This window comes from Aethalodelphis obliquidens, unplaced genomic scaffold (genome assembly GCF_003676395.1).
Source record: "Aethalodelphis obliquidens isolate GAN/ISIS:26980383/991018 unplaced genomic scaffold, ASM367639v1 scaffold16, whole genome shotgun sequence".
NCBI classification, from domain to species: domain Eukaryota; kingdom Metazoa; phylum Chordata; class Mammalia; order Artiodactyla; family Delphinidae; genus Aethalodelphis; species Aethalodelphis obliquidens.
Genome location: NW_020837960.1, coordinates 20,042,445 through 20,070,065, shown reverse-complemented (window position 1 = coordinate 20,070,065; position 27,621 = coordinate 20,042,445). Strand labels below are relative to the sequence as shown.

The 27,621-nt window shown below is 35.7% G+C and overlaps 1 protein-coding gene across 4 annotated transcripts in view; it reads left to right on the top strand.

The window, feature by feature from the left end:
- Positions 1-27,621, top strand: part of COG6 (component of oligomeric golgi complex 6) — an 82,884-nt gene that overhangs the window by 28,872 nt on the left and 26,391 nt on the right. For 2 of the 4 annotated variants that reach the window (XM_027116436.1, XM_027116439.1), the window contains exons 14-18: positions 12,156-12,287; positions 12,626-12,793; positions 15,516-15,623; positions 16,646-16,699; positions 19,534-19,613. In XM_027116436.1, coding sequence (XP_026972237.1) covers positions 12,156-12,287; positions 12,626-12,793; positions 15,516-15,623; positions 16,646-16,699; positions 19,534-19,613 — 542 coding nt within the window. Of the gene's footprint in view, positions 1-12,155; positions 12,288-12,625; positions 12,794-15,515; positions 15,624-16,645; positions 16,700-19,533; positions 19,614-23,909; positions 23,969-27,621 lie in introns of all 4 variants that reach the window. The other 2 variants (XM_027116437.1, XM_027116438.1) reach the window with 2 other exon arrangements.

Here is a 27,621-nt window from a genome sequence, read left to right as displayed (position 1 = left end):
AATAAGAATTGAACTTGAAGGACATGGGGGATTAGATAGGTAAAAAAGGAGTGGGTAGAGGTCATCCTAAGTAGAGGAAACAAATAGAATATGCAAGCTAAGAGTCATCAATACACAAATTTTCATTTATTAAAAATCAGTTGGAAACTGGTGTCGCATGTAGATAAGAGAGAGCCAGGTTGCAGACAGGATAGTTAAGGGATTGTCGAAGTAGTTTTTATGAAAATACATACTCTAAGGAAGAGCCATAAGGGGACAGATTCTTGGGGGCTAAAGGTAAACCTTCAGAAGTTGGTGACTGCTTGAATGTGGTTAAATGAGAGGGAAGAGTTCTAAAATAATTCCTAAGTTACCAATCTGGGAATATTGATACTAATCACAAGTATCTGGAATAGAGAGAAAGTGTAAAACTGGGGGGATAAAGGTGATGATATTGTCTAAGTTAGACAAGATACATGTGGGATATCCTTCTGCAATCAGTCTGATCTAATCGGGAGCTGTACATTTGGATTTATGGAGCTTTGCATGTAAAAGATAGTTGAGTCCATGTGTTTGTCTGAGGTCACTAGGAATCATGTTTAATAAGAGTAGAGCTTCCAGGACACACAGTCTTGAGAAACAGTGACATTTAAGAGAAGAAAATAAGCACTACCAGGGTAGAATGCTGAGGAAGGATGATTGGAGAGTCAGGAGAGAAATGAGAAGAGGGTTTTATCAGAGAAGCCAAGAGAATAGTTTCAAGAAGGAGGGCATAGGTGATGACAGATACTATATGAAGAGTTCTAGTAAAACAAGGGTGACAGGTTTGTTATCTTTGTCAATATATAGATGATCCATGACTTACTGAGGGCAGTTTTATTCATGTGGTGGGGACAAGAGCCAAATTGCAATATGGGAAACACACATGAACGTGTTACCCAAAGCTTTACCAATTGGAAAACATCTGGGCTAAAAACTGGAAGTAAAATGTAGTAGGCATTCTTATTATGAAATTTGAAAGAGAATAATAAAGCAAAATGGTAAAAGGAAAGATGGAAGTACATTTCTATGATAAATTAGGAAACAGGAAAACAAAATTGATTATTTGTTGAAAAGGTGGACAAAATTGACAACCTTCTAGCAATTCTTTAACCAAGGAAAAAATAAAATTTTAAATTATAATATCAGAATTAGAGATAATAACCAGAGATGAGGATTAAACTTACTAGAGAATACCATATTAAAATATATAAATTTTATTCTAAAATATATAAAAAGGATGCTTTTAAGAAAATAAAGTTGACAAAAAATGATTCAAAATGAGGTAGGAAACTTGAATACACCTAGGGAGGAAAGAAAAATTATTAATGAACATGCTGCTAGACTTAATTCAGTTTATATAGATAGCTATATTTACACCTACAAAGAACAGAATTCTCCAGAACACAGAAAAATATGGAAAGCTTCCCAGTTCCTTTTAGGTGGTGTAACACTGACATAAAAACCTTTTAAAGACAGTACAAAAGTGAAAACCTCAAATCAGTCACTTTTTAAGTTTTTTAAAAAGGTAAATAATTATAAAAATAAAGCCAGTATTATATTAAAACCAAGTATTGGTTATTCCCAGGAATATAAGAATATTCCAGTGTTAGGAAATATATTAAATGTTTCAGTGTTAAATTATATTCTCATGATATTTAATTAAATTGTTGAGGGGAAAATATTAGTAAATAAAAAAGTAAAAATACTTAACCATATAAAGATTAATAAAACTAACAGCCAACCTCATGATTAACATAGAAGCACTAGTAATATATTCTATTTAAGTCAAGAAAGAACAAGAAAAGAATATTTGCCAATAACACATTTAAATAATAGAAAATCCAGATAAAGAAATGACAGATATAAATATTTTAAAGGAGGAAATATTAGATTATTTGTGGATGCTCTGACTGTACTTCAAAACCCAAGAGAATTAATTGAAAAGTTGTAGAACTAGTAAATGGATTTAGAAAGGTAATTGGTGACAAGATCAATATACAAAGATGAGTAATTTTCAGGGAAGATGGCAAAGTAGGAAGCACCAGGAATCTGTCACCCCCCCTAGATGACAGTTGGACTAGCAGTATTTGTCTAATGTAACTGTTTTGGAACTCTGGAGTCTATTGAAGAATTGCAATTTCTAGGGGAAGGCTTGAATAGTAATAAATTGCAGTCAATTTTGGTCAGCTCCAGCTCTTCAGCTCTTAGCATAGTTGCAACTCCCCGTCTTCCACCCCCAGTGCTGTGTCAGGCAGCTGTACACTTCTTCCTTGAGCACCTTGCACACAGCTTGTAGAGCCAGGGTGAACAAAAAGGAGGACACTGTCCTCTAAACTTCTGGGATCTGTGCTCTCATCCCAGAGTTGTGAAGAGGAGGGTGGCCATTGTTTTTGCACCTCCCCATTGTGTCAGACACCTCCTCCTGCGGCTAAAGTGACTTCCTGGGGATTTCAAGGACTAGTGCATTTTTCCACCCCCTTAATTTTTTTCTTTTTCCCATTTTGGGAGTCAGACATTAAAGTCTAGGACATTCAAAAGCAACTGTATATATGAGGAAAATTGGAAAGTGACCACATGTTCAGGGAAAGGAGCAGGCTCAGAAAGACCTGAGAAGAACTTCGGTTTATACCTTAACCTGATCCTTGGCTCAGAGAGAGGCTACAACAATTTTTTTTTAAAAACCCAAAGTAGTAACAGAAAATGGCATCCCTGGAGGAGGGGGAGAATCTGATTTCCAGGGTTAAATTATTACATTCAAATGTTGTTTTCAACAAAAAAATCACAAGGCACACAAAGGAAAATATGGCCCATTCAAAGGAGAAAAAAATCAACAGAAACCATTCCTGAAAAAGACCTGATGGCATATCTACTAGACAGAGACTTTAAAACAGTCATGTTAAAGATGAGTCGAGAGAACAGCACATGAACAAAATGGAAATATCAGAGTTAGAAAAATCTCAAGGGAAATCAAAAAGAAATTCTGGAGTTGAAAAGTATAACAACTAGCAAACCAAATGAGGAAGCCTTTAAAAAAGACTCTACAGCATGATCAACTGGGATTTATCCCTGGAATGCAAGGATAGTTCAGCCTATGAAAGTCAGTCAGTATAATTACCACAGTAACAGAACAAAGGGGGGAAAAATCACATGATCATCTCAATTGATGCAGAAAAAGCATTTGACAAAATTCAACACTTTTATCATAAAAATACTCAACAAACTAGGAATAGAGGGAAACTACTGCAACATAATAAATGCCATACATGAAAAACCCACAGCTAACATTATACTCAATAGTGTAAGACTTAAAGCTTTTCGTTTAAGATCAGGAACAAGTGAAGGATGCCCACTTTTGCCACTTCTGTTCAACATAGTGCAGGCATTACCTCATTTTATCGTGCTTCTCTTCATTGCACTTTGCAGATGATTGCGGTTTTTGTTTTGTTTTGTTTTTGCGGTACACGGGCCTCTCACTGTTGTGGCCTCTCCCGTTGTGGAGCACAGGCTCTGGACGCACAGGCTCAGCGGCCATGGCTCACGGGCCCAGCCGCTCCATGGCATGTGGGATCCTCCCGCACCGGAGCACGAACCCGTGTCCCCTGCATCGGCAGGCGGACTCTCAACCACTGCGCCACCAGGGAAGCCCAATTGCGTTTTTTTAAATTGAAGTTTTGTGGCAGCTCTGTGTTTAGCAAGTCCATTGGTGCCATTTTCCAAGAACATTTGCTCATTTCATGTTTTTGTGTCACATTTTAGTTAATTCTCACAATATTTCCAGCTTTTCATTATTATTTGTTACGGTGTTCTGTGTGATCAGTGATCTTTAACATTATTGTAATTGTTTTTCTGCTTTGTAGTTTTAAGTTATATACATTGTTTTTTAGACATAATGCCATTGCACTCTTAAAAGACTAAAGTATAGTTTAAACATTTTATGTGCACTGGGAAACCAAAAACTTTGGTCTCCAACCTCAGCGAAGCCCTCCATGATGTCCAGCAATCCTGCATGTCCTCAGGCAGCCCCACATATTTAACTTCCTTTCACTTATTTTCTCAAATCTACCATACTGTCTCCTACCAGAAGTGCCAAATTTTGCAAAGTTGGATAATAGCCATTTTAAAATACCTTTGCCAATATGAGCAAAAGTGCTATCTTTTTTTTTTAATTTAGATTTCAGTTTTTCTAGTGAGAATGAACATTTTAAAATATGTTTATTGGCTGTTTGTGAATTGTTTTCTCATGTCCTTTGCCATTTTCCTACTAGGCTGTATCTTGTTATTTTCTGATATTTTTTATACATTAAGAGTATTATCTGTCATTTATATTATAAATCTTTTCTCCATGTCATCATGTACCATTTAATTTTGCTTGTAGTAATTTCTGATACATCACTTTTAATGTTTACATAGTAAAATCTGTAACATTTTTTTTCCTTATTGTTTCTTCTTTGGGAACATGCCATAAAACATACTTCAAAAACTTCCCCACAACAAGAAAATACATGTAGAATTTATTATATGCTAAAGTTAGCATCTATCAGTAGGAAAGTGTTCGATTATTTAATAAATTCATTTAAATGTTTGTTCTTAGGTCTTCCCGTAGTTTCACTTTTATATCAAATTTTTAATCTACCTGAAGTTTATTTTTGTCCATGCTGGGAAGAAAGGATCATATTCATTTTTCCCAAAAGGTTATCCATTTATTTTATTTTATTTTCACTCAGAAAACCCCACGAAGTTCTTAAATACTTTATTTCTCTTATAAAGTTAAAATGAAAGTTGCAGGAACATAAAATGGCTAATAAAAGGCAAGTTTTAAGCATGGTATCTTCCTGTTAAAACCCAGAATAGAATAGGATAAAAACAGGAAAAGAAAGAATTGTAATTTGAATATATTAAGTACCAATTAATACTGCAGCCTATGTGAGTTTATAGCAGTGACGGGTTTTGGCTATTATTGTTATTTATTGTTGTCATTATCATCAATAACTGTGCCCTGAAATGTTTTTCTTAGATATGAATTGGTCATATTTAGGGCTATTTTAACATTAAATTGAGATTGGAATATGATACTGTTTACAGTTTATGTGTTGCTTATATATACAACCATTTCAGGTTTCTTTCAGGAATTATCTTTCCTTCACCAAATTTTTAATGTTCCATATTTTATATTAATTATATCTTCATCTTATTCTGCCTCTTGTAAACCATTCATCTCTTCTAAGAAGATTCTAGCCTTATGAGGAAAACAACACTTACTGCAGAATGGTCTTCATTAGCAAAGCACCCAAGTGGAAATTTTTGCTAATAGAATTTTAAGTGGATAGCAAAATTGTTAAGAACAGCTTTTAAAATGAATAAAGCCAGATATGAACTCTTTTCATGATTCCTTCTGTGCTTTTAAAAAGACATATTTGGGAGCTAATTCTTTAGTATGAAAAAAGAAAACGCAAGGACATTATTTTATTGAAAGATGTACCTTTTCCCTAACAAAGCATTTGAAGCACTTAAGTATTCAAGTATGTGTACTCCCTTCCTTATCAGGCTCTTCTGAAACATTCATAACTGTGAATCTGGCAAAGTCTAAAGGGAATATGTGTCTGTACTACAAAAGATACAATGTCATATCCATTTTAGCTAGAGAGACATTTTCTAAAATTCTTTTCACTATAGTAATAGTACAATTCTAATTTAAAAGGGATAGTATGTCATAAATGAAACCCATATCAAATTAATAGTAGGCAGGATTGACCAGCTCTGTGAAAATAAAACCTAAGTGGTCCTTTAAATTTTGATTTAAATTCTAGGTATCATTACTGTTTAGAATCTCTTTTTACTGTTCAAATTGTAGTACTTGGACCAGCAGCTTGGACATCACCTAGGAGTTTATTAGTTTATCTGAGATTAAAAATCTCAGGCCCCACCCCAGACCTACTGAATCAGAATGTGCATTTTAACCAGATTTCCCTGGTCACTCATATGCATGTTAAAGTTTGAAAAGTGCTTTTTTTTTTTTGTGGTACGCGGGCCTCTGGCTGTTGTGGCCTCTCCCGTTGCGGAGCACAGGCTCCGGACGCGCAGGCTCAGCGGCCATGGCTCACCGGCCCAGCCGCTCCGCGGCATGTGGGATCCTCCCGGACCGGGGCACGAACCCGTGTCCCCTGCATCGGCAGGCGGACTCTCAACCACTGCGCCACCAGGGAAGCCCCTGAAAAGTGCTTTTTTTTTAGATGAGTATTTTGAGTTTTACATTATTCCTTGCAGATTATTCTGCTAGGAAAAACAAATAAGAACAGTGTTTTCAGCTAAAGTGCTTTTTAAATTTTAAATAAAAGTATGTGAAATAAAAAGTTGTAATTATTTGAAGTTATATCAAACAAATGTTAGTTTGCACTGTTAAATTTATCTTGAATAATATTATTGACTTAAAAAATTTAATTCCATAAATAAGGTAAGAGGAAACTTTTGGAGGTAATGGATATGGTTTATGGAATGTGGTGATGGTTTCATGGTTATGTTACCAAGTAGGTGCTAATGTGCCCGCAGTTCCAGAAAGCCAAACTCTCACAGTGGGTGTTTGCAGCAAAGTAAGGGTTTATTTGCAGGATACCAAGCAAGGAGAATGGGCACCTCATGCTCAAAAGATTGGAATTCCTTGATGGCTTTCAGGCAAGGGTTTTTAAAGACAGTGTTAGGGGAGAGGGTCCTAGGATGCGTGATCAGCTTGTAGACCTTCTGGTTGGTTGGTGGTAAGGTAACAGGGTGATGTTTTGGGAATCTTAACCATCTGGTTTCAATCAGTCTGGAGTCTGGTCCTTGTGGTCAGCAGGTAGTCACCATCCTCCACCTGGATGGGGGTCTTAGTTTCTCCAGGACAACTCAAAGTATGCGTCAGATTGTTATTTATATCCCTTCAGGAGGAACTAGAAGTCTTGTGACTCTCTTGTCCTGATCATTAACTGCTTGGGTCAGCTCTTTGGAACTCACGGAAGGCCTAGGAGACTAAAGCCTTTTGTTCCACAAACAAGAAATGGGGCACATGGGGGGGATTTTGTACCTGGGAAGGCCTCACAGGGTCCTGCTTGGTTTCAGTCTCCCTTTTCTTTGATACTTCTCAATCCTGAGGGGAACAGGGGCGGGACAAGAAAGAGAGTAAAGCTTTGGATAAAGAGGTTGTTCATAAGCTCTGTAAGGGAACTTGGTTTTAGGGGGACTTGGTTTCAGGTATATACTTACCTCTAAATTCATCAAGTTGTATACATTAAATATTTACAGCTTTTTGTATGTCAATCAGACCTCAATAAACTGGTTTTAAAAAAAGCACTTTAGTTCCATTTACTGTTAATTACTGGAACATATATATATTTAGAGCGAAAGGAGTCTATATATAAAATGAAGCAGTTAATTTAAAAATATGAGGGTTTTTGGGCTTCCCTGGTGGCGCAGTGGTTGGGAATACACCTTCCAGTGCAGGGGACATGGGTTCGAGCCCTCGTCTGGGAAGATCCCACATGCCGCGGAGCAACTAAGCCCATGTGCCACAACTGCTGAAGCCTGCATGCCTAGAGCCCATGCTCCGCAACAAGAGAGGCCACTACATTGAGAAGCCTGCATACCGCAATGAAGAGTAACCCCCGCTCGCCACAACTAGGGAAAGCCAGGGTGCAGCAGTGAAGACCCAGCACAGCCAAAAATTTAAAAAAAAATTAATTAATTAAAAAAATTAAAGTATGTACTAAAAAAATATGAGGGTTTTTGTTTGGTGTTGATTTTATTTTTTGAAAGCACATGGGCAAGTGGTCTGCTAAGAAGCTGCAGTATAGAAAATTGGAGGACCTTAAATGGAAGATATTTCAAAGAATAAAACTAAAGTTGGCAGTGGAATGAGGTTGTAAAAACAGCTTTTGGAACTTTTATGGTGCACCCTTTTCATTTTCCTCTAATAGAGCACGTATCTACAAAAGGGATAAAAAATGTCGTAGTAAACAGTCACAAGAAGAATGAGAACTTTGTTCAGTGTTATAGCTCTATACATTAAAAAAAAAAAGGTTCTAATATATAGAATATGAAGTTTTCAGTAAACCAAATGCTTTGAAATGTGAAATTTTTCTTTATACTTCAACTTTAATAGTTGGGAAATGTACATAAAAGTTATGAATATATCTTTCATAAAGTTCTTTTGTGCCTTATAATTATTAATATTATTAATCACTTGAATTTTGGATATTTTTATAAAACCTTATTGATTATCAATATTTACATAATATAAACAAAAAAAGATTAAATGAACTTTCAGGGTAAAGGGAGATAAAACTTACAGTATACAAATCTTAAGTTCATTGAATTTTTGTATTTGTATATATGTTCATTAATTGTCACCCAGATCGACATATAAAACATTTCCAGCACCTCAGAAAGCTTCTTGCTCCTTCCCAGTCAAAAGCCTCCAAAGTCAATCACCATCTGACTCCTGTTTCCTGTTTTTGTGTGCTATTGAAATTCACATAAGTAAATTCACACAGGTGAACTCTTTTGGGTCTGACTTCTTGCATTTAGTATTATATCTGTAAGATTCGTCCATGTTGTGTTTAGCAGTAGTTCATTTTTTTAACCATGGTGTAATAATTCTAGTATACAGATTTACTACAGTTTATTGATAGATGTTTGTATTGTTTCTGTTTCTTAGATATTGTAAATAAAGCGCCTATGAATATCCTTGTACATGTCTTTTGGTGGACATAAGTTTTCATTTCTCTTGTGTGTATACACAGTAATGGAATATCTGGGTTGATAGCTTTCATAGCTCTCCAAGCATTTTTGCGAAGTGGTTGTACCAGTTTACTCCACCAGAAATGTGTGGGAATTTGAGTTGCTCCACATCCTCTCCAGTACTTGATATTGTTGGTCTTTAATTTTAGCCTTTGTGGAAGTTGTGTGGTGGTATTTCATTTGTGATTTGTACTTTTCTGAAGGCTAATGATGTTGAACAGTTTTTTGTGTGTTTATTGACTGCTGAATACATTCTTGTGTTAATCATCATCCATCAGTTTAACAACATTCTAGATACCTTTTTTAAATTGGATGAATGGGTAGAAAATACTTTTATAAAGATGACTTCATATTTTGGAGTTTTTCTAAGTTCAGTCTTATTTGAATGTAATAGAAAAAAGGAACCAAAACTGAAGGAGGTATCAAACTCGACATAACTATTCCTTCGCCACAAGAGATACTTCTCCCTTCTGTTTTGTCAGTTTTGGCTTCATGTATTTTTTGGCTCTGTTGTTAGATGCATGTATGTTTAGAGTTGTTGTATCTTCTTTATAATAAACATTATAAAATGCCCTCCTTTCTAGCAGCAGTGTTTGTCTTAAAGTCTTCTTTGTCTGAAATTAGTATAGCTACTCTAGCACTCTTTTGGTTATTGTTTGCAAGATATATCTTTTTCTGTCCTTTTACTTTCAGTCTATTTTTGTCTTTAAAGTGTGTTTCTTGAATACAGCATATAGTTGGGTCAATGTATTTCTTTTTTCTTTTATCCATCTGCCAGCCTCTGCTTTTTTGGTTAGCATGTTTACATTTAATTTAATTGTTGATAAAGTAGCATTTATGTCCTCCATTTTGCACCATATTTTTGTATGTTCTAAGTGTTTTTATTTCTCTGTCCCTCCATTACTGCCTTCTTTTGTGTTAAGTAAATATTTTCTAGTACACTGCTTTAGTTCCCTTATTGTTTATGTAAATATATATGTATGTGTATGTGTGTAGTTAGTTATTTTCTTAGTGGTGCCCTGGGAATAATAATTACCATCTTAATTTTTTAATAATCTAGCTAGTTTGGATCAATACCCACTTACTTTCAATAGTGTACTAAAGCTTTGCTCCTGTATAGCCCCATTTTCCCCTTCCTTTATGATACTGTTGTTACAAATTACATCTTTCTGCCTTGTGTGCTTATCAACATAGATTTAAAATGATTGCTTCATTCAGTTGTCTTTTAAATCCAAGAAAAAGGAGTTAAAAGCAGAAAGTACATTAAACTGCCTTTTATATTTACTGATACCAGAAACTTCTGCTGTTCTTTATTCTTGCAAATTTGAGTTACTGTCTAGTGTACCTTCATTTTAGCTTGAAGGATTCCCTTTAATATTTCTTGTAGAGCAGGTTTGCCGGTAAAGAATTCTTTGTTTTGTTTATTGGGAATGTCTTAATTTCTTCTTTATTCTTGCAGAGTAGTTTTGGGAATGTCTTAATTTCTTCTTCAGTCTTACAGAGTAGTTTTGTTGAATATAGAATTCTTGGTTGACAGTATATTTCTTTCAGCCCTTGAATATATCATCCAGTGCCTTCTAATCTCCATGTGTTCTGATGAGAAGTCAACTGTTAAGCTTATTGAGAATCCTTTGTTCAGAATGAGTTACTTCTCTCTCGTTGATTTCAAGATTCTCTCTTTTTTGACAGTTTGATTATGTGTCCCAGTGTAGATCTATTGAAGTTTATTCTGCTTGGAGTTCATGAACTTCTTGGAGGTTTAGATTAATTTTTTAAATCAAATTTGCTAAGTCTTCTCCCACTATTTCTTTAAATATTCTTTTTGCATGCCCCCTTTTTTCCTCCTTCTGAGATCCGCATTGTACTGATGATGTTGACGGTGTTGCATAGGTGTCTGAGGCTCTGTTAATTTTCTTTCATTCTTTTTTCCTTCTATTCCTCACAGCAGTTAATCTTAATTGACCTGTCTTCAAGTTCACTGATTATTTATTCTGTCTGTTCAGATCTCCTGTTGATTCCCTGTAGTGAATTTTTCATTTCAGTTTTTGTGCTTTTTCAACTCCAACATTTCTGTTTGGTTATTTTTTTAAACCATTTCTATCTCTTTATTGATATTCTCTATTTTGTAAGATTTTTTTCTCATACTTTCCTTTAATTCATTAACAGTTTCCTTTAGTTTTTGAACATATTTAAAAGAGCTGATTTAAAGTCTTTGACTAGTATTTCCAACATCTGGGCTTCCTCAGGGAGTTGCTATTGATTGTTTTTTCTGTAAATGATCATACTTTTTTGTTTGTTGGCATGTCTCATAATTTTTGTTTTCGTTGCTTTTATGAAGGAGGGAGGATTTTCAGAGGTCCATACTTTGCCATTCCTGCTGACGTCACTTATGTATTAACTTTTATACATGAAACATTCTTAATATAAATACTGATATTATAAAATTCTTATGCCTTTCTATCTACCTGACATGAGAGTGTAGTGTTACGTGGATCTCTGAGTACCAGATTTTGTTTCATTTACAAAATGTGACTATATTAGTATTATAAGTACTTTGAAAAATGTTTTAAAAAATTCTCAGGCACCTCTTCTGAGGTATCATGATGGTGTCAAGTAGGGATGATGAACGTAGCCAGTTAATAAGTATCAGATACTCTACTCAGTAGTTGAGATGCAGCAATCCCATTTAATCTTTACAGAATCCCTCTGAGCCTCTGAGAATTTAAATAACTTTTCCAAGGTCACACAACTAGTAAGTGCTAGTTACAAAATGTAAAATTAATCTCTTTAACTCCAGAATTCAGGATTTTAGTGGCAGTGTTGTACTGTTTCTGTGAAGTGTGTGGCTCATGGACCAGGGTCCTGAAAACCACCTGGGGTGCTTGTTGAAAGATAGATTTCTAGACCCTGAACCTATACATACTGAGCCACAGTATCTGACATTGGGGCATGCAGGTGAGTGATGATTCTCAATAATATTATAGTAGGTGAAGTGCTGGTCTCTGGATTACTTTCTTAAGACTTGGGCTAAAAAACAAAACAGGCCATTTCAAATCTATATGAAAATATAATTCTACAATTCAAAGACTGCTAAATTTCCATGTAATTTTTGAATTAAAGTTCAAATTCTGTACTTTTAATTGTGATGTATTCTGAGATAATCTAACAAAAAACTTGTGTCACTTTCTGTGCTGATTTTGATTAGTAGGATAAAAAATAAGCTGTTGCTAGATTGTAGATTTTGTAATGTATCAGCAAAGCTTTACATCTTTCATATGAACTATTTTACCGTGAACTGGCATTTATGTAGACACTATAATTTAGTAGAAAAATACAAGCAGTGGATAAGTCATCCTTCATTTTAGGTTGAACTCCCACCACCTGATCTTGGACCAAGTTCTGCATTAAATCAGACACTCATGTTGTTGCGTGAAGTTTTGGCATCTCACGATTCTTCAGTTGTACCGTTAGATGCCCGTCAGGCTGACTTTGTGCAGGTAGGTTGTAAATTCACGTTTAATGATTCTTACTGCTCCTCTATTGTACGTTCTTTTGAAATTCTGGCACTTGATAGCCCATGTATCTTGACAGTCCTTCTCATTGCTTTTTCCTTCAGATATTAAACCAGTTCCCTTTAATTTAAAAAGTATATATTCAGTGATGCTTGTTTTAAAAACTATTACAGTTGCGGTACCATTTAATCTTTTTCTTATGCGCTTCTGTAAGTTGGCCCGCTCCCCATTAGTTTGACATTCATTCTGAAGTGCCGTTAACACAGACCCGTATCACTGGTTGGGAAATAAGGAATACATTTGATTTTATTTTTCATTTATAGGTTTTATCATGTGTCTTGGATCCTCTCCTCCAGATGTGTACTGTATCAGCCAGCAATTTAGGCACAGCTGACATGGCCACCTTTATGGTCAATTCACTGTATATGATGAAGACAACATTAGCTCTGTTTGAATTCACCGACAGACGTCTGGAAATGCTACAGTTCCAGGTTAATTTTGCCATAAAGTGACTGCTCACTGTGATGAAATCTTTTTGCTATACATGATCTCAGTTACTGGCTTTAAGATAATTTCAGTGACCTGATTTATACGAATCCCTTGTTATAGTCTGATAGAACCCCTCCCTGCCCCCATGCATATTCAGTATTTCAGTTTTGTTTTGGAGAAGCCAGAATATGTAACAGGTAAGATATTTTATTCAAGCCATAGTATGTGGTGTTAGAATGGAGCTTTTCTGACTGATTTGAACTGTTATTCTGTATGCAGATTTCAGTTTCCATACTGTGAATAACGTGCTATATTTTCCAAGCTGTGTAGCTAGTGCAGAAGGTGTTGCAGAGGACAGATATATTTTTATCTATGTGTAAATCAGTGTTAGGCACAACATTACAGTTTGTTATGCCAATCGCTCTGGTCCTATAAGCCAAATGGTATCACTTAAGAGTCACAACAAGGCCATTTATAAAATTTACCAGATACTTGGCTTTTGGTTTTGAAAGAGTGATTTTTGGTAGATAGAATGTTTCAAAAAAAAACCAATAACAACCCTGAGTCTTCTTTGTTATCACAAGTATATAAACAGTTTGGCAGTGGCTACAGTAAAAATTTGTCATTTTGGGTTTTTCTAAGGACTGAGTTTGAGACCTCTAAGTTTGTGATGTTTTCTACTTTCTAATTCTTTCTTTTAAAAGAAATATAATGAAGTATGATTAATTTTTCTTTTTTGCATAATTGTTTAAGTATAATTAGTAAAATCTTTTTTAAAAATAGTCATTGGTTTTTAATGTATTTATCACTAATTCAACCCGAAACTCTGCCATTTGTCTAAATCTCTTCTCAAGACGTGCACATATATCAGTTGGTCCAGCAATCTGTTTTATCACCAGTTATCTTTGTTTCTCAAATATTCCAAAGTTGTTTTTTGCATTCCAAGAGGACAAGCCCCACCATGTAAGTGCTTCTTGAGCCTGCATCATTCTTGCTGATGGGCTGGTGGCTGGCACTGGTCACGTGGACCAGCCAGAGTCAGTGTGGAGAGGACCGGGCAAGGGTGTGGATGCTGGAAGGCGCGGGCCCCACAGTGATAGTTTTCCTTGTCGAGTAAAGGATTCTTGATTTTCAGATCTTTTCTATCACTAGTCCATTAATTTTCTTCCATTCTTTCTTCTTCCAGTGTTTCAAGTAAGAAATCTAGGCTAGTCTGATTCTCTGTTGTTTGTGATAACCTATTTTATTCACGTGGAAGCTTACGAGGATTTTCCTTTGAGTTCAGATATTTCCTCAGGATATTTTTTGGTATGTCTCTTTTTCTATTATTTCCATCTTGGATTTTGCAAAGTCTTTTCAGTCTGAAGATTCCACCCTTTTGTTGTTTGCTCAGTAAAGTTTTCTGTTATCTGTTCACTTCTCCATCTGTTACTTTTTATATTCTGAAGCTCCTGTCCTTAGTTGGCTTTATCTCCTAAATTTGCCTTCTAATTTCTGTTTAAATCTCTTCCCTTTAATATATTTCTTTGATATTTACTCTGTATTACTATTCTTCCACTTTTCTTTCAGATACTAATTTGCTTCTTGGCAGTAACTCTTTCATTAAATATTTCCATTTGCAATCTTGTTTTTCTTGGATTTTCCAGTAGGACTAGTAAGTAAGGGTTCTAAGGTTCTAATTGTACTTTCTTGGGCATTCACTTAAAAAAAAACTAAGGTACCCTGCGTCTTTCAGTAGTGTTGCCTCAGGAAAAGATACTTGTTCTCATTATTCAGGTGGGTTTTCTCATAGAACCTACTCACCTCTTTTAAATCAGTTGTAAGTTTTTTACGGGGAGGGGCTCAGCTGCTGGAGCGACTTGCACGGTGGCAAACATTCAGATGGCGGCAGATAGCATCTCTTAATAGCAGACTGTGCCACTGGTAAACAAGCTGGTAAAACTGAGGGGAGTGTCCAGTGAGGGGTAACAGGAAGATCTGTAGACTTACAGGCCTGTACTGGTTAAAGGAAGGAGCAGCCACTTCTCCCCACCTGGGAATACTTCAGCCCATCAGGTAGTCTCCTTCTGTGGCTTCTGCCCCCATGAGCATTAGGTGGCTTCCCCAAGAATAGCACCAAACGTGTGACCACGTACAAGTCCCACCTGCTAGCTGGCAGCTCCTGAACTTGACATCTTTGCCCAGCCTTCTGCTGGTTCCTCAACAGTCCCCTAGTTGTCGCAAATCCGCTTTTCTCTGGAGGACTTACTGCTTCAGCCCCCGTGGGATTTCCTTCAGACTTCTCCAGATGATGTATTTGATTGGTTGAGTTAGTCCAGCAAGTTGGGAGCATGAGGCAGTGTGGATGTGAGGGACATCAGGTCCTCATCTTCCCAGAATTCTGTCTAAGTATTTTATTTTACACTGTTGTTTATGAGTAGTTTTTGTTTGTGTCTTGCTTAATACCAGCTTTTAAAAGAGCCAAGAAGCAACCCAAATTTTTCGACTAGTGGCTAGTCCTGGAATCCTCAAGTAAGACTTTCCCTCCCTTTTGTAAGAGGACTTCCTCTTTGGGGAAGGAAAAGTCTTTGTACAGGAGCAGTCCCTATCCTTCATATTTTGGCCTCATAGCCGCTGCAAGGAACACGTCCATGATGAAGAGCTAAGACTCCAGGCTAGTCTACTGCTCTCAATCAGTCTTATTCTTCTTTTAAAATATTTTCTTTTAATTGTGTTTTATTTTAGATTGAAGCACATTTGGACACACTTATAAATGAGCAAGCTTCTTATGTTTTAACTAGAGCAGGCGTGAGTTATATCTATAACACCATACAGCAACATAAACCCGAACAGGTAAGCACATGGATCTTCCTAACTAGAGAGATACACCAATTTAGAGTACGGCTTCTAGAGCTAGACACTTAGTAGTAATTTTTCACTGGGAAGGTGACTTCTCTCTCTGATTCCTCATCTGTAGATTGAGGGTAATAATATCTGTAACATAGGATTGTTCTAAGATTGAGATAATACCTGTGTAGTTCTTGGAGGACTATCTGAGATATAGTAGGGTGTCCCAAAATACTATCCTTTTTACTATAGATAGTTTGGGTTACAAGTAATGAAAATATACAAAAATTAGTATTGAAAAATATATAAAGAATACTCATTGGTAAATTTTTTAGTCCTTTATCACCATTGATTTATTAAATGCATAGATTACTATGTAAATAGCAGTCATCCCCCCTTTTAATTTAGCAAATCATGGTCTATTACTTTGGAAAGGTAAATACTTCTGGGGCTAACATCTGATCTTAAGTTATAGAACTCCAGTAGAATTAGAAAATGGAGTGGTGGGAACCCTAGAAAACCATGTAAGCCTCTTTCTTTAAAAAGCAAAATACTTTTAAATAACATTAACATGAATATTTTATAGCCCAGGGACAAGGTTTGAATTTTTTCTTTTGATAAGGTAATAAGCAAATTTCTACCAGTAGGAGCAAATTCTGCTGCCTTTTTATATTATCTAAAGTTATCAAGGCAACTCTTAAAGCCCCCATGTCTCACTGCCATTCCTCAGTGCTTTATTGCCCTTTTTTTCTTGCTTATGATTAAATCTGAAGTATCCTTTTATTTCCATTGTTAATAAACTTATGTGCTTCTCCAACAAATATTATTGAGTGCCTTCACGCTAGTTATACAAAATGAACAAATCACAGTCCCTCTTTTAATTGAGGTTGGAGATAGGACACCTGAGTTCTTTGGAAATAAGCTAAATTTTCAAATTCGGGCCATCTACTAATGGACTGTATTTGAGAAGTGAATTGTAACATATAGCACCTGTTTTCATCTTGGTTTTGTCCCTTTTTTTTTTTAAGGGCCCTTTAGCTAATTTTCCCAACCTAGATTCTGTGGCACTGAAGGCTGCAATGGTAAGTACATAATAAAGCATTTCAACATACGTTTCCTTATGGAACATTCTTCCTATTTTTTCCTGTGTGATAATTTTTGTCTCGGGTGATAATTTTATCTCTTCATATGCAGTATTCACGTTGGGTCCAGTCATAATGAGTGCACATGTATTCCTTTAACTAAGCAGATCTGACCAAGGCATAACATTTGTAGTAATATTGCACCATACCCTAATAGTGTCATTATTCCTGTTTAGATTTTCTTCAGTTTCAGAGTTTTACTCCTAACCTAATGGAGAAAGGAATGAGAGACACGAAGGAGTTAGCTATATATCATCATAGACGTCCATCTGTCAGTGATCCTGGGCTTATAGTTCTTGACTTCTTCCTGAGTTGATAACTGAAATTGGATTCCAATCTTAAAATATTACTCTTGACTGTGATGCTCACCGAACCTCCACTTTATTACCTTCTTTTCAAGTGATGAGCTGGCTTGCACATCCCTTTCTGCATGAGCACCACTTCTTGTAGCATGTTTCCACATCTTAAGTACATACTTTGCCTATATATGTGTGTATGTATACACACACGCACACACAGCCATCAGTTGGATGACACTCATTTAGTCCTCACAGGAATGATCCCCTTTGGAAGCTTTATGATACAAATTCTAGTGGTAGTAATAATAAACAGTAAGTAATGACAACATCCATTAACATATATTGAGCATGACACACATTTTTAATGTACTAACTCTTTAATCCTCCTAACAACCCCATTCAACCCAGTACTTATGCTCTTACCTACTATATGTACTGCCTATCCTATGTGTTTCAATACTCACTGCCACAGTGGTTTGACTTCGATAAATAGTTCTCTTGGGTGACTTCTCTGATGCCAGGGCTTTCCTGTCTATCATCTGACAGAGCTAAATTTAACTGAAAATAAAGGGTAGACCCACAAGATACCCAACAAATGCAAAGAATACAGAGCTGACAGAGTTAATATTAGACAAGGTAGATTTTAAAAACACTAAATATCATAAATAACATTATGTCATGATAAAAGACAGTATACAAAAAGTAAGTCATAACTTGTGTATATCCAACATAACAGTAAAAACTGTAGAAATGCAAAGATTTGATTCTGAAAAGTGCAAAAATAAATGAATAAATTTTACATTCATTAAAAAAGATAAGTTTCTTAGAAAGTTCAATGTACACTCACTATACCGCCCAGTAATTCCACTTTAAGGTATTTACTGCCCTCCCCCGCACCCCCACCCCAGCAAAATTAGGATATAGGTCTACGCAGAGATCAGTAACCTTAGTACTTAGTAAATGTGTGCATCCCGCCTATTTCTCCTTCTCCAGTGACGCATATCCAGTTCATAATATAAACTCACAAAATATATTTAAACCCTATTACAGGTTCGTATATGCCTGATCTTAACTTTAAAAACAATTGAGTTGAATATCTTAGGTGTCTCTAAAGAAACAAACTCTTGATTGAGTTTTATGTGTGATCCATTGTTTTATCTATAACTGTTTGGTGCCCCAACTTGGATGCTTCAAAGTCACCTCAGTTCACCATATCCCAGACTGAGCTCTTCTAACTCTTCCCCACCAGCCCCAACCCCAGGTCCTTTTCCAAGTGTTCTTAACTCAGAAAGTATAAGAGCATCTGTCCACTAATTATTTCAGCATTTATTAACCAAGTATCTGCTATTATCTAGGTATCATGCTGAGAACTGGAATGATCTAGTAAGAGATGCAGTTATCACACAACTAAATAAATATATAAAGAGTACAGTCGTGAATTGTGATAATGCTGTGAATTATACAGATCCAAAACCTGGGAGTCAGCCCCTTTATCCTGTCTGTCACTAACCAAATCTTGATGATTTTGCTCTCTAATTCTCTCAGATATCTAATCTTCTCTTCACCCCTATTGCCCTTGGCGTCTAAGATGCCGCAAGAGCTACCTATGTGGTGTCCTTGCATCTGCTATTACAACCTCCCCTTCCATTCTTCTTGCTGTAGCCAGATGTACTTCTTAAAATTTAAATCAGATGATTTCCCTTGTTCGATGGTTTCCTAATGCTTTTACAGTAAGAATTAAAATCTTCTAGAAACCATGCAAGTCCTGCATGGAGTGATCTCTGGTAGGCATCCTCTTTCTCACCTAAGCCTTCCTCCACACCAGCCCCACTACACACTTAACATCTATTCATCATTAAGATTTCACGTAAAACGACCTTTCCTCAGAAATGCTTTTGCCAAACATACAGGTTAGGTCTGTGTCCTCCTGATTGATGTGTTTGTAGTACTTTGGTTTTTCCTTTATTTACATTATTATTTGTTCACTACCTCTCTCACTAGGCCATAAGCTCTGTGAAGCTAGGGACTGCCCTCTTTTGCTCACCGTTCTATTTACATTATGTTATATGGCACCTTACCAATAACAGGCACTCCATAAATATTAATTTAGTGAATAGAGGAGTGAATAATTAAGAGATACATTGCATTTAAGAAAGTAAGGTAGACTTGAAATCTGAAGACTTTACTTCTTGCTAATATTATTACCCAAGAAGTTTGGTGAGGGAGATCAGGATAAATGGCTTGGATCAGAATTTTGAAAGTAGGTATTGCTGATACTGACTGCATTAAAGAGTTGACACTTCCAGTGAGTTTTTAGTTAAAATGTGTAAGGAATAGCTCATTTTGATCATGAAGAACTCGTTATTTGGAATATGGAATTTTTACTAAGATTTAATCCTTAAAAGAGATGCTTATTTGGGATGTCTGTTAGCAGATATATGCACTTTGTGTTTTGGATTTCTCTGTTTTGTTTAGGTTCAGTTTGATCGCTATTTGTCAGCCCCAGACAACCTGTTAATGCCACAGCTGAACTTTCTTCTAAGTGCCACAGTGAAGTAAGTATTTTTTGGTCCCAATTAGCTGGTAAAGAGTCACATATTTTTAAATGCCAAGCACATTTATAAGAAAAAAAATTATTTTCAAGGTATTTTGATTGTATAGTATGGACCTAGCATCCTGTTATAAATTCATACTAATTATAATGACATTAAAAAATTGAGATATACATATGGTTTATGTAAATAATAGTGCAACTAAGAATTGGTCAGTACCTATTTACCCCTTTTTTCATTCAGAAAATTTCTAAAATGTTTTTTGCAAAGTATTCTAAAATGAAATGTAACCTATGAATGTATTTTCAGGTTTTTTTAAGAAGAAAAATTATGGTATCAGTTTGGCTACTTATTTTAAATATCAGGTTGCTATGAAAATGTAAGTCATTTAACACATTTAAGATTCAACATTAAAGCAGATTTTCTAACTGCTTTTTCCCCTTTTTTTGATTGATGGCAGGTCCTACCCTCAAAAATACTTTCTGTTCTTATTCCTCCTACTGTATAGGCATAGTATTATATTTGATCTTATTTATAAAGCATTTGAAATAATAGGAGATAACTTTCATTTAGTTAAATTTTGAACCTTTTCAAAATGATAATGCATTTTTAAGCAAAAATATTTTCACGTCTTTACGTTCTCAATTTCTTTCTATTCATATTGTATTTAAAATGTCAATTGTTTCTTTGAAACAGAGCTTTGAAATGCAAAACTTTCTTTTTTTCATTCCTGTCTCATTTTGTTTTTTTAATATTCTGTTCTCCTGAACTTTGCTTGTCTCTGCGGTTGCAGTACCTTTGGGACACCTGTCATTCTTGTCTCCCTTTCTCTTGTCTTGTAGTTTGACTGCCTTTCAAAGGAGATTTTGACTGAGCACTTCATCCTTGGCATAAACTATTGAATACATTTAGGTAGCCAGAAAGTGAGGTTGTATAGATAATAAAGAAAAGAATAGAAAATTAAAATACCCTTAAAGAATTCTTCCCTCCTTGTAATGAATTAGAAGGGCGTTGTTCTTTTTTCAACGCCAGACTCCAACATTTACCTTTTAATGGTATAAAAATAGAGGTTTGACTACAGAAACCACAGCTATGCATATTTATAAAATATTCTCAGTGTCTTTTCTTACTGAGTCAGAATTGTTTATATGAGTAATTTAAGAAATAAAGAGACCATAGATACTTCCTAAAGTGAGCTTGTGGAAAAGTGGATATGATTTGAGGATTCTTTCAGGAATCTTCCTCTATTATATATGCTAGAAACAAAGCAGGTATCTTTAAAAAGAATTACTTTGGTTTTTTAAAAGAGGTAGGGGCTTCCCTGGTGGCACAGTGGTTGAGAGTCCGCCTGCCGATGCAGGGGACGTGGGTTCGTGCCCCAGTCTGGGAAGATCCCACATGCCGCGGAGCGGCTGGGCCCGTGAGCCATGGCCGCTGAGCCTGCGCGTCCGGAGCCTGTGCTCCGCAACGGGAGAGGCCACAACAGTGAGAGAATAGTTTTCTTCTCTTTAACTGCCTCCTTTTAAGCCACCTGTCTTTAACTCTCAGGAATACCTGTGTAAACAAAAATAATGCAGGTTTGGGAGTGGGGGTGGGGTTAGCCTACCAGAGAAATAACGACTAATTGGAAACAGTCTCAAACAGTGCTTTAGAGACCTCGGAAAGTCCAAGCCTTAAAAGTAAGGCTAGTCTGTTCTACAGTAAAGGCTACTTTTGATTCACACTAATAAAGCTTAAAAACAAACCTCTAGAAGATCGCGTGGATCTTTACTAAATTAACTGCCTTCCAGAACAAAACTTAGCACTCGTAAGAATGACAGAATACAGACAATCAACAGTGTGGCATTTATGATGCTGAGCATGCAATAAAAAAAACCACTTAGGTTTTAAGTAGTAGGAAAATATGAACCAAAACTAGAAGCAAAATCTGTCAACAGAAACAGACTTACTGACAGAGTTTACAGAATTAGCAGATAAGGTCTTTAAAAAGTGTGTTCAACAACTTAAAGGAAAATTATATTGAGAGGAAAAGTTAGGAATTTTACAAAATGGGAATTCTAGGCCTGAAAAGTACAGTATCTAAAATGAAAATCTCACTGGATAGGCTTAACTGTCAGTTGGACATTCTAGAGCGAAAGATAAGTCAGCTTGAAAAAAGGACAATAGAAATTGTCCAAATGGAAGCACAGATAGGAAAAAATTAAAAGCTGGAAAAAAGATGAAGAGAGTCTAGGTGAATTGTGAGATAATAATAAACATTCTAATACAGGTGTAAGTGAAGTGTCATAGTGAGATTGAGGCATAAAAAATTTGAAGGCATAAAAGAATTTTTTTCAAATCTGATGGAAAACATGAACCCACAGACTGAAGAAGCTAAATAAATCACAACAAGGAAAGCTGTACCAAGGTACACCGTAATTAAATTATTGAAAACCAGTGATAGAGAGAGAAAAACTTAAAAAGCAGCCAGAGGAAAAAAAGATGTATTATATGTGGGGAACAATGATAAGTGTACTACTGACTTCTTGTTAGAAACAGTTCAAACCAGAAAACAATAGAATAGCATCTTTAAAAAGGTGGATGTTAAAACACTTTCAACTTTGTGTATTCATCAGAAGTATTTTTCAAACTGAAAGTGAAATAAATACATTTTGAGATAAGATAAACAAAAGTAGAGAGGATTGGGCTTCCCTGGTGGCGCAGTGGTTGAGAGTCCGCCTGCCGATGCAGGGGACACGGGTTCGTGCCCTGGTCTGGGAAGATCCCACATGCTGCAGAGCAGCTAGGCCCGTGAGCTGTGGCCGCTGAGCCTGCGCATCTGGACCCTGTGCTCCGCAACGGGAGAGGCCACAACAGTGAGAGGCCCGTGTACCACACACACACACACACACAAAAAGTAGAGAGGATTTATCATCAGTATACTGCAAGAAATGATAAAGGAAGTTCTTCAGGCTGAAGGAAAGTGATACCAGAAGAAAACTCCTATTTACACAGAGGAATGACAAGTGCAGGAAATGCTAAATATAAAAGATAGTAGACCATTTGAAATAAAAATAATAACTGAATTGTGGAGTTCTTAACACAGAGAAATAAAGTTTATGACTACAAAAGCACAAAAGATGGAGTGGGAGGGAAGTAGAAGTATACTGTTGTGATGTTGTAAGTTTACTCATGAAGTGTATAATATTGTTTAAAGGTAGATTGTAAACCTTACAGCAAGCACTAAAATAAATTATCTAACATGCCAACAGATAAAATAGAATGTTAAAAAAACTGTTATATCAAAAGAAGGCAGAAAAAGAGAAGAAAAGAACAGATGGGACAAATATAAAACAAGTAACAAGATGATAGACTTAAATTCGTCCTTATAAGTAACTATATTAAATGTAAAAGAACTACACATTCCAGTTAAAAAGCAGTGGTATTAGATTGGGTGAAAATGCACGTGACCAAACTGTCTGCTGTCTATAACAAATCCACTTTAAATATAAGGACACAGTTTAAAAATATGGTATAATATATACCATGCAAATAAAAATTATAATAAAGTTGAAGTAGCTATATTCTGATATTAATATCAGAAAAATTAGACTGATGGACAGATAATACCAAAGATAAAGAGGGATATTTCATAATTATAGGATTAGTTCATGAAGAAGATATAATAGTAAATATGGGCAACTAGTAGCAGAACTTCATAAAACATGAAATATAAGTTTATAGAATTGAGGAAGAATAGATAAATTGACATTTATTTTGATATTTCAACCCTCCTCTGTCAATAATTGATAGGAAAATTAGAAAACTAGCTCAGTGTAAAAGAACTGAACAATGTCGCTAATCATCTCAGCCCAATAGAGAATACCACACACAACTATGGAAAATAACATTCTTTTAAAGTGCATAGTGCATTCACCAAGCTAATGTAAAAATGAACAAAAAGAAAATAAGAAAGCCACTAGTGAGTATTCCCATCTATGAACATGGTATGCCTGTTTATCCAGATCTTCTTTTAGAATTTTCAGTAAAGATTTACAGTTTCTTCATATAATTTTCCATGTATGTTACTGGGTTTATTCCTAGGAAACAATTCTGTGGCTTTTATAAGGTCTTTTATTTTCCGTGACATGTTCTGATTAGATATTGCTGATGTACAGGGAAAGTACTAAATTTTTTGTTAATTTTCAATCTGGCCAGTTAACTAAACTCCTAGTTCTATTAGTTTATCAGTTGTTTGCCTTGAGTTTTTGTTTTTGGTACAGACATCTAAAGTTAATGAGTTTCATTAATTTTTTTCAGTTTTATGACTAAACTCATTGTATTGGCTAGGTGCTCCAAAGTAAACAGTAGATGTAATGGTGAGTGTGCATATTTTATTTTGAACTTTAATGTTTCTGATGTTTCATCATCAAGTGTGATGTTTGTTGTAGATTTCCAGTGTTCCAACATGGACACATGGTATTCATCTCTAACTGGGTGTGTAGTGTAGTAATCTGTAAATTCAGCATAACTGCAGTCAAAATTGCCGTGGAACCATTTTATTAAATATTTATCTAGAAAGAAATATATGAGAGGAGACTCTGGTCACTTTTGACCATCTCCACAGTTGCCACTCTGGTCCAAGGTGGTATCATCTGTGCCTGGATTATCATGTTAGCCTTGGATCTATTCTGTTTTCGCCCTTGCTCTCTCTATCATTGCCACACCAACCTCTACGATCTAATCTTAGCATCTCGACTAGAGTGATCCTTGAAAGGGTCGCCTTCACTTAACCCTCCATTTTACAGAAGAGGACATTTTTAGAAAGGTTAAATAATTGAAACAAGGTGAAACAATTAGCAAGAAGCAGAGCCAAGATCGAATCCAGTATTCCAGAGCCTATTCTCTTTAACACTAGCTTGTACTGTATTTTTATTAACTCCTTCTATGTTGAGATTACATTGTTTTATTATTTTTAGAGGCAGCTCAGAAATGTTAGGCATGTGTAATAGATAAGGCTTATGTGAGATATGTGCCTTGGTCTCATCTAAAATATGCTTTAATTTTACTCTGAATGACAGAAAGCTGACCCACTATGGCATCTTTGGTATGTATATTGTGATAAAGAGAAATCAAAAATGTACATTTTTAAACCAGTCTATTATAAGTATATTTTTTTCTTAGTTTTTCAGGTTTAAACTGTTAACACCTTCTTTTCTCCTATGGCGTGTTTGATTGCACTCTTAACTGTGGCACTGTAATAAAGCTCAATTTTAGTGATCACAGAAACTGAATGTTGAAATAAGTTATTTTTAGAAGTGCTGGGTTTATGGTAATGATGAAAGTTGTATTACGTTGTTATGGCAACCAAAATCCTAAAGTACTGATTAATGACAAGCTCACTGATTCTGGAAGTAAGCAGTTCATTTCTTATCACGGCTCAGTACTTTAAATAATTATTTAAAAGATACATAATTTCAGTGAACATATTTTAAAGTGAGCACGGTATCTCCGTTTAGTTATACAATTATCTTTGTTAGTATTTTTAAAATTTATAATACCGTATTTTTATGGCATTATGACATTTATAACTGGACAAGTTAAATTTCTTAAGGTATGGAATTCCCGTGCATAGGTAACTAAAATATGTTGCCTTTATGTGAAATTATGTAACAAACTCATCTTCTCCTCATTTATTTCTTCTTTTTTCTCATAGCACGTTAGCTATATCTTTGATATATACTGGTATAGCAAACTATATGGGAAAAGAAACACTGTACTTTGCAAAAGTAAGAAAGACTTTCCAAAACATGAAAATAAGGCACATAGGGTCTGGGAGAACAGCATGTCTTTTTTTTTTTTTTTAAATTAATTAAGTTATTTATTTTTGGCTTTGTTGGGTCTTCGTTGTTGTGCGTGGGCTTTCTCTAGTTGCGGCGAGAGGGGGCTGCTCTTTGTTGCGGTGTGCGGGCTTCTCGTTGCGGTGGCTTCTCTTGCTGCCGGGCACGGGCCCTAGGTGCATGGGCTTCAGTAGTTGTGGCATGTGGACTCAGTAGTTGTGGCTCGCAGGCTCTAGAGCACAGGCTCAGGAGTTGTGGTGCATGGGCTTAGTTGCTCCGCGGCATGTGGGATCTTCCCGGACCAGGGCTCGAACCTGTGTCCCCTGCATTGGTAGGCGGATTCTTAACCACTGCACCACCAGGGAAGCCCCATCATGTCTTTTCAGTGTCATACTGAAACATTGTTAACAGGCCCATCAAAAATTATTTAATTATTTAAGAGGAATGCACCCTTGTTTGATTCTCTGTTTACTGTTGATTAAAGGTTCCATGGTTTTCCATGTCCTGTGTTTTTTCTTGCTCCATGGGATGTTAACTCATTTTATTTGTAACTTAATTTATTCTAACCTTCCTTTTTAAATACCTGTAAATGACCAGTTCCTCAGAATGTTTTAACCAGCTTTACCATCTTAGTAATTTCCTCATTGAGTTATTAAATTTTTGACATTCTTTATTTGTATGAGTCATGTTTTTAAATTTTTTGAAATTACTGTGAGAATTTTATGGTAGTAAAGAAACCAAGAAAGTTAATGGTCTAACTTTATAGATGAATCTTGGCTTACATTCAGATTTTGCTTTTCCATTTTAGCTGGCCTTTTGCATATCTGTTGGTCATGTGAAAAGCAGAACTTACCTTTAGAATTTTGACATAGAGAAACAGTTCTGAATGTACTGTCCATCAGCTATGTGATTGGCTGTGATTGATCAAAATATAGAAAGTAAAATCTGAGGTGGGTACCCATGCTGGAAAATAGCATACATGACTTAAAGGGAAAAAAAAGGTACTGCTTTTCTTTACCTGTAGACGAAGTGATCAGTAGATAAGGACATTCCACGTTTTCAGAAGCACATGACTAGACTGAGATGATTTGCTGGTCATTTTGTATTTATAGAATTCCTGAATTTTTCTATTTTGAATATTGATTTTATTTGTCACTATAATGATTTATCATTATTTGAACTCTCTATTTCATACATGGTATTAGTGAGTAATTTGGGCCACGACACCAGGCAGGCAGGCAGATATACAGATACATGTGTATACTTTTTCGCATAAAGGATGAACTTACATAGTAATTAGCATTATAAATAAGAAGGAGGAGATAGTAAAATGGCAAGAAAATTGCTTTAGCACTTTAGAAACACCACCTATTTTTATACAAGTAACTGATATGCTTACTACAGTTCATTATTTAGGGAACCCAGTTCTCCAAAGTAATGTGTGTGTCTGTATGTATATGTGTATGTATGGGTGTAAATAAACACATAGAGATTTTTTAACCACAGTTCATTAAAATGCTCTTAACTCTCAATGAAATGATATAATTTTAAAGCTGGAAGTGTCTTGTAAAGATTATCGAGGTCAGTATTTTGTTTTACAATAGTGAAATTAAGTCCTGGAATGGTTAAATTACTTGTTCGAGGCAGCAGTAAGTAGCAGAACTTCAACTAGAGTCAAGATCTCCTGACAGTAATGTCCTTCACTATACCATTTTATCTCTACCATATATAATTCATTAGGAAAACATCAATGAACATGAGTGTATGGACATGTACCTGGCTTTGGTAGTGATAAATGAACTCTTAACTTAACATTTGTCCAGAAATATGGACTCACTATCAGGCACAGTTCTTGCTCTTTACAGTTTGGATTTGACTCAGATTCACTTGGAGAATGTCTATTTCCATTGCATTTCTATCCTCTGGATTTTTTTTCTTACTAAGTTATGAGCACTTTTTTTTTCTTATTAATCATCCATTTAATACACATCAGTGTATACATGTCAATCCCAATCACCCAGTTCATCACTCCCCACCCCCACCCCGCTGCTTTCCCCCCTTGGTGTCCATACGTTTGTTCTCTACATCTGTGTCTCTATTATTTCAGCCCTGCAAACCGGTTCATCTGTACCATTTTTCTAGGTTCCACATATATGCGTTAATATACGATATTTGTTTTTCTCTTTCTGACT